At 44.9% G+C, this 7649-nt stretch overlaps 1 protein-coding gene across 6 annotated transcripts in view; it reads right to left on the bottom strand.

The window, feature by feature from the left end:
- Heatr5a (HEAT repeat containing 5A) overlaps window positions 1-7649 on the bottom strand; it is a 104120-nt gene that overhangs the window by 14074 nt on the left and 82397 nt on the right. For all 6 annotated transcript variants that reach the window (XM_013347229.2, XM_026781950.1, XM_026781955.1 and 3 more), the window contains 4 exons: window positions 6640-6708; window positions 3410-3589; window positions 1239-1461; window positions 299-544 (listed from right to left, as the gene is read on the bottom strand). In XM_013347229.2, the coding sequence (XP_013202683.1) occupies window positions 299-544; window positions 1239-1461; window positions 3410-3589; window positions 6640-6708 (718 nt within the window). The remainder of the gene's footprint in view (window positions 1-298; window positions 545-1238; window positions 1462-3409; window positions 3590-6639; window positions 6709-7649) is intronic.

Genomic DNA, 7649 nt, shown 5'->3' with positions numbered 1-7649 from the left:
CTTCCTTCCTTCCTTCCTTCCTTCCTTCCTTCCATTTTTCGAGACAGGGTTTCTCTGTAGCTTTGGAGCCTGTCCTGGCACTTGCTCTTTGGACCAGGTTGGCCTCAAACTCACAGAGATCCACCTGCGGCTGCATCCTGAGTGCTGGGATTAAAGGCGTGCGCCACCACTGCCCGGCAACGCAATACCTAGTTTCAATAATGATGTCACTAGCACCCAGCAAGGAACAAGGTGACAGTCCCAGCAGGAGGCACAACTCAAGAGTAAGCCCTCTAGCACTGCCAGCCCTTTTGCTGACCTAGAATCAGATGGAACCTGTCAGTGTAGACATCCTCAGGGGACTTCACCGCAGCCCCAGACGACGATGAGTCCTGACACATGGATGTGGGAGTTACAGGCCTGGAGAGATTGGCAACGCCTTCATCCGGGTCAGTGAAGCCTGTGCTGGTGAGCCACAGTGCTGCAGCATGGAGGATGAGTGCCCAGGAGCTGTGGTAATGCAGCTTTGCATTTTCGCTTGTCTCCGCTGTGTAGAAAGCACCACCTGACAAAGGAGGAAGCAGTCGGTGGGAACAGGGAAAGACTGTGGCTAACCTCTGCTGCTCAGCAAGTGCATCTATAACTCTCACCGGCAGTTCCCAAGCTCCCCACCCCCCAGTACTTTCTGATTTTTATCAGCACTGATGAGCTGTCTGTTCTTGGGCTCGACATACATAAACCTTCACTATACTCTGTTGGTGACTCATCTGAGTTTTTTTTTTTTTTTTGTTTTTGGTTGTTTGATTTTTTGCTTTTGTTTTTTTCTTGTTTTCTGAGACAGGGTTTCTCTGTAGCTTTGGGGTCTGTCCTGGAACTCGCTCTATAAACTAGGCTGGCCTCGAACTCACAGAGATCCTCCTGCCTCTGCCTCCGCTTCCCGAGTGCTGGGATTAAAGATGTATGCCATCACTGCCCGGCCATCTGACTCATCTTACTGTTCGAGGCCAGCATGGTCTACAGAGTGAGTTCCAGGACAGCCAGCGTGTTACACAGAGAAACCCTGTCTCAAAAAACAAAATAGAGCAAATTTCTAGCTATCTACATTAATGCAACTCTTAGCTGTTTACCCCACGAATACAAATTGTCCCAGGGGAAAATGTTTCAGCTAAGCATCACATACGCACATAATACTCTAGGAGAAATTTTGGGATAGAAGTTACTGTCACTCTAGGAATTAGCAGCTTGTTTTACCTCCTTACCTTCAACAGGAAGTTGAGAGGCAAATTCTGCAGGCAAAGTTAAGAGAGCAAAATCCTGCAGGGCAGCAAGCCAGAGTTTGCTTAGAGTGCCCAGGTCTGCGCAGACCAAGTCAAGAAGACAATCAGCCGAAGGGGACCCACTTCTCACACTGTCTTCTGAGTTAATAGGAGTCTTTGAAGTTTGTTTGTGACTTTTATGTCTTTGTACAGCAATTATGTAGACCTGTTAAAAGTTTATAAGTAGAAGAAAAATCTCGTGTCTGATGAAGCAATACAATGTTATTATGAGAGAACATTCAACTTGAAATGCACTGTGGTATCAAGAATGTATGTAGGGCTGGAGCGATGGCTCAGTGGTTAAGAGCACACACTGCTCTTCTAGAGGATCTGAGTTCGACTCCCAACACTTCCATCAAGTGGGGGAGGCGGGAGTGAGTAGACCCCACACCCTCTTCTGGCATCTACCACCACCACACAGGCACTGGCAGCACACGCACCATATGATTAGCAAAAATAAAGTGTTGAAATTATTTTTTAAAAACGCATGTATGTATAAACACATACAGATTGTAGAAAGATAAAAAAATCATTTCTGGGAAAGAAGAGTTGGCTCAGCAGTTAAGAGTACTGGCTGCTCTTGCAAAACCTGTGTTCAATTCCTAACAGCTATATGGTAGTGTGCAACCATCTGTAACTCCAGTTCCAGAGGAGCTAATGCTCTATTCTGACCTCTACAGACAACAGACACATATGTAGTACACACATATACATGCAGGTAAAACATTCATACACATAAAATAATAAATGAATCTAAAAATAAATTCCATGAGATATCTCAGAGATAATAAGCACTGTACACACCCTGCCATATGCACTTCAACAGCCACGGCAGCTACCAACAACAGCACTCCAGGTTAACCTAATCCCCTCATCACGGGGCTGCAGACAGCCACTTCTCAATTCAACTGTGGGTACTGAAAATATGCTTACTAAAATTACCACTGAACCATTATAAAAACGTTTACTTAAGTAGATTCATGAACTAAAGAATAACTTTAGTCCTATAACTCTAAAACCTAAAAGAGCTAACTTTGAAACAAAAACACTCTGAAATACATACACTGTGTTAAGCCAAAATAATAGCAAAACTGGACAAATTTGCTGGGCGGTGGTGCTGCATGCCTTTAATCCCAGCACTTGGGAGGCAGAGGCAGGCGGAAACCCTGTCTCAAAAAATAAACCCCCCCCCCCAAAGTGACAAATTTAATTCAGTTTCTCTTCTCTGTAGATTTGGAGCCTGTCCTGGAACTACCGCTTGTAGACCAGGCTGGTCTTGAACTCAAGAGATCCACCTGCCTCTGCCTCCCTAGTGCTAGGATTAAAGGCGTGCGCCACCACCACCCAGACTTCTATAGTTTATCTTTAATTTTATCTGTAATTCATAACTGCTCCTACTTGACTCTTTAGACTGCTTGCCATTTGTTAATTAATATTCATACACATCTCACTTGGACGTCTTTGGTTTCCCTTGCAATTGGCCGCTACTTAGCACTGTGACACAGGTGGTGTCTCTCTCAGCAGTCTCAGCCACATGGGAGGACCTTGCCTCAAAAACAAAAGATGCAAACTCCAAACAACACCAACAATACCAAACCAACAAAATACCCCAAACCAACCCAGATTAGGGTATGGCTCAGCCTTACAGGCTTTACCTACCATGCCTGGTTCAGTCAAGGACCTGGCTTCAATTCTTGGCAACCACAGAGATCAACAAAAAACCCTCCCCTGCCAACAGTGTCAGGACTCAGGCATTATGTTGCCTCTGTTACCTGGCAGGATGCACTCAGGCAGCACCCTGGCTAGCCCAGGGTCCCTTTAAGAGACAAGATCTGCCCATTCCTGCTCTCTTTCTGCAAGCAGGTCTCTGCCCCCCTCTCTCTCAGCCTCTCTTCCATCCCCTTCCCTCTTGTCTCAATAAATTCTCCACAGAAGCTCTGTATACATGACATATTTGTCTGTCCCTTACCGGCTGTGGGCTCCCACGTGCTGCCAAAGTCCCTCCCATCCAAAATCCTAACAAATAGGACTTTGTATAATTGTATATACAGCCTAGAGTGTTTACGGGTGTCTGGTAGTTGCCATAATTCCCACTGTAAACCAAGAGCACCAACCTCCGCCCAGGCTTTCAGCACAGCCAAGATCTCCATGGTGGAAGCGCTCTCGTTATACAGGTGGCTGAGAGCTTCTTTCCCAGCCTGTACTTTCATTAGGGAGGAGACAAGCAGCTGATGAACTCTGCGGAGATCACCGAGGTCACGTACAACTCCACTTGCTATCCACGCACTGCAAACCTGGTTTCGAGGAGACCAGAAGTCAGATTTAAGAATTCTGTAGTTCATCTTTGTGAGCTTAGCAGAGCCCATCCAAATCTTAGGAACTAGCCATGGAAATAAGTTTTTTTTAATTTTTAAATGATTTATTTATTTTTCTTTTATGTGCATTGGTGTTTTGCCTGCATGTATGCCTGTGTAAAGATGTCAGATCCTCTGGACCTGGAGTTACAGACAGGTGTGAGTGCTGGGAATTGAACCCGGGTCCTCTGGAGGAGCATCCTGTGCTCTTAATTGCTGAGGCATCCTCCCAGTCCAGATTTTTTTAAACCAAGAAACCTAATAGAATGTAGCAGACAAAGAATCAAAGCTGGGACTTAAAAAATGAACAGAGACCAAGGCTGAAACAACCAAACAGTGCTCTTTAGGGCTTAAGGTGAAGAGTGTGAGAGACCCAAATGCATACAATTAAACTACAAATCCATAACCACAAACTTCTGGATAAATGTTTTAAATAACATTCTAATCTTTAGTATCTTATCTCAGTATTTAAAAGTAAGAGGCTCTGTGGTTAACTAATGTGACTTAGTTAAAAGACAAAGACTTAATATTTAGAATCCTGACGAAGCTGGGTGTGCTGGTGTATGCCTTTAGTTTCAGTGCTTGGGAGGCAGAGGCAGGGGGATCTTTGTGAGGCCAGCCTTGTCTACATAGCAACTTCCAGGTCATGAGAACTACACAGTGAGACCCTGTCACAAAACAAAACAAAACACAACACAACACTCCAAGGAAGGCTTCATTTTCATTTTTGTTTTAGCAGTGCGAGGGATTGAACGCCGACTCTCACACATGCCAGGAAAGTGTTCTCTTACTGGGCAACAATCCTGGACACTAAGAAAGATTTTGATCCTTCTAATAACATTTTATTTTATTTAAAAACAAGTCAAAATCAGCACAACTAAACACTATTCATATTTTGCAATGCAGGTTGACTATAGTGGCTTATGCCTATATCCCAGCAGTAGGAGGCAGAGGCAGGAGTTACAGGTCAGATTTGGCTAGTTTGGGGCCAGTCAGGGCTACAACAGGTCCAGTTCCTAAAAACCAAAGGATGTGGTAGTAGATGCCTTTAATTTCAGTACTCAGGAGGCAGAGGCAGGAAGATCTCTGTGAATTTGAGGACAGGCTGATCTATATAGTGAGTCCGGGTCAGTCAGGGTAGCAGAGAGATCCTGCTTCTAAACTAACTGACAAACAAACCCACAACACAAAACCAGAGGGAGTAAAATCTGCAATGCCTAACTAAAGTTTGCTAATTTTTTAGGGACTCTGTGCTTTTCCAGATGCTATGGTAGCTCTCTTTCTAGAGAAAAATATTATTGCCTTGTCCATAAACAGTTGGCCTTTGACTAGCTATTTTTAAACTTCATTATTTGCAAAGGCAGTAAGTTAGGAAAAGCTGTACTCACTCTTGTGGTTCTGGGAGGAGGCAGAAAGCCACAGTCCTACTCAGTGACACCATCACAAGGGGACCAAGTCAGCTGCCTGGTGCCAGGTTGCCCAGGAACAGTGGCTGGAACTGACACACTACATGCATTTTCTATTTGTGATAGATTTATTGATACAGAACCCCATTTTGTTTATTCGTTTTTCAAGACAGAGTTTTCTGTGTAATAGCCCTGGCTGTACTGGAACTGTGTAGACCAGGCTGGCCTAGAACTCACAGAGATTCTCCTGCCTTTGCCTCCCAAATGCTGGGATTAAAGGTGTGTGCCACCACTGCTCAGAACATAACTCTATTTACATAGAGAAGAACATCTATTCATTCATTCATTCATTCATTCATTCATCCATTTTGGGTTTTTCAAGATAAGGTTTCTCTGTGTAACTCTGAAGCCTGTCTTGGAACTCACTCTGTAGACCAGGCTGGCCTTAAACTCACAGAGATCTGCCTGTCTCTGCCTCCTGAGTACTGGGACTAAAGGCGTGTGCCACCAGCACCTGGCCTACATATATTTATTTAATTCTTGTCTCATTTACTAAGATTTCAGGTGGTTTATAAAAAGAACACTGATACAAAGAGATGCCAAATTAAGGGCTTTGAGCAAAATTTCCTTAATACACAGTCCATTAATAATGCCTGCACTCAAATAGCTCCAAAATTCAAGCAAGGTGAATGCTGGGAAGGTGTCCCAGTGACAGAACACACACTGTAGATGGCATGCACGAGGCCCCACAGTCAACTGTAGCACGAGACAGCCTCTAAGAATAATGAAAAGAACAAGAAAGATGAAGGAACTGCTGCTGCAAGCTAAGTTTCTGTGCTATGTCTATAACTTTTCCTTCAGGTCACCTATTGGACAGGACACTAAGAGGCTGACACCCATGCCAAGGATGCTCGCTGTTTCCAACTGTGTCACACAGCTCTTAGAGACAGGAAAACATGCTTAACTTTGCTTGAAATGCCAACCTAAGCTCTCCTGACACGCCGTTTTTAGCCAATCAAAGTCTAAATAAAAGTCTGGTAGCTCATAATGCTGCTGGTAATGGGGAAAGCAGGTGCGTGCATACACTGCTGGTGTGTTTTATTAATCTGCCCCTTTCTGGCCTTCTCCCCTCCCCCCGTGCCATGTATCCACTGGCAGGCCCCATGCGGGATGACTTGCTGTGGCAATATTTTTACTTTATTTTTTTTGGTTTTTCGAGACAGGGTTTTGGCCCTGGATGTTCTAAAACTCACTGTGTAGAACAGGCTGACCTCGAACTCAGTGTTAGGTCTGTCTGCCTCCTGAGTGCTGGGATTAAAGGCATGCGCCACCACACCCAGCTGTGACAGTATTTGTAACAGGAACAGAAGAAACACTGACGGGCTCATCAACATACACTGTTCTAGTAAATTGGGACTCTCGCAGCCTGGGGCACCATGCACTGGGGAAGAAGTTGGCTGTTTCCCAAATGTCCAAAGGAAAGGAAAAGGGTGTGCCAATGTGACTCTGAGACTGGAGCTCAGAACGTAGCCCAGGCTAGCTCTGGACTCCGCCTCTTTAAGTTCCCACTCTGTATCCACTTACCTGACAGGCCTTGGCAGTGATGTCAGGCGGTGTCTCTGAAGTGAAGGCTGGTCTAAGAGCTGCTCCAACCTGACAAGGAATCACAGGATTTGACAAACATCAACAAGAGAATATCACTTTAACATTGGAAATCATCCATTTAGGATAGGTTTCATGGCCCATTACTCCTGTCTGCCCCATATGACAGCACATTTCTGCCTCTGGGGAAGGTCTGTGTTTTGCTGTGGAGCTAGTAACTGGCTCCAGGTACCCAAATCTCTCAAGACTTTCGCTAAAGAGGGGCTATTTTCTGTATAAAGATCTGAGTGTGGGAAGAATCGTCTTGTTACCAATCAGAGGTGTGTGTGTGTGTGTGGGGGGGTGTGTTCTTGGAGTAAAGCCAGCATGGAGAATCCTCCATTTTCTTGCCAAACTGTGTTTCTTGCATCTGGAGTTCTATGAGAACATAACCAAGCTGGTATAGTACTGTTCCAAGACGGTAATTCCATGCACTGCAGCCCCTCTTTGGCTACATCTCCATGCATACACTGGCTTTGTTTGCTGGGAAGAAGTGAAGGAGCTGGCCACCCAACTAGAGAACTGTTCTACACGGTCTGCTTATTCCTAACTATCACCAACTACCTGTCAATCAACCGACAGATTACAAGATGGGTGGTTCTACTTCTATCCTTGGACTATTAAACACAGAAAGATCATGAAACCAGGTTCTTTTCTAAATGTAGAAAAATAAATGCCGAGGGAGGTTGCATGTGGCACTCCAATCTGGGAATAAGGAAGGCAAAGCATGTACGTAGCTCGATTATTTACTGTTATGTTGCTTACTCAGACATTTTGCAAAAAATTTTCCTACTAAAAAATGTCTGAGCCGGGCGGTGGTGGTGCACGCCTTTAATCCCAGCACTCGGGAGGCAGAGGCTGGCGGATCTCTGTGAGTTCGAGACCAGCCTGGTCTACAGAGTTAGTTCCAGGACAGGTTCCAAAGCCACAGAGAAACCCTCTCTCGAAAAACC

Source organism: Microtus ochrogaster, chromosome 1 (assembly GCF_000317375.1).
Source record: "Microtus ochrogaster isolate Prairie Vole_2 chromosome 1, MicOch1.0, whole genome shotgun sequence".
Lineage (NCBI taxonomy): Eukaryota > Metazoa > Chordata > Mammalia > Rodentia > Cricetidae > Microtus > Microtus ochrogaster.
Note: the sequence above shows the minus strand (reverse complement) of the source record. Positions and strands in the feature narration are given on the sequence as shown.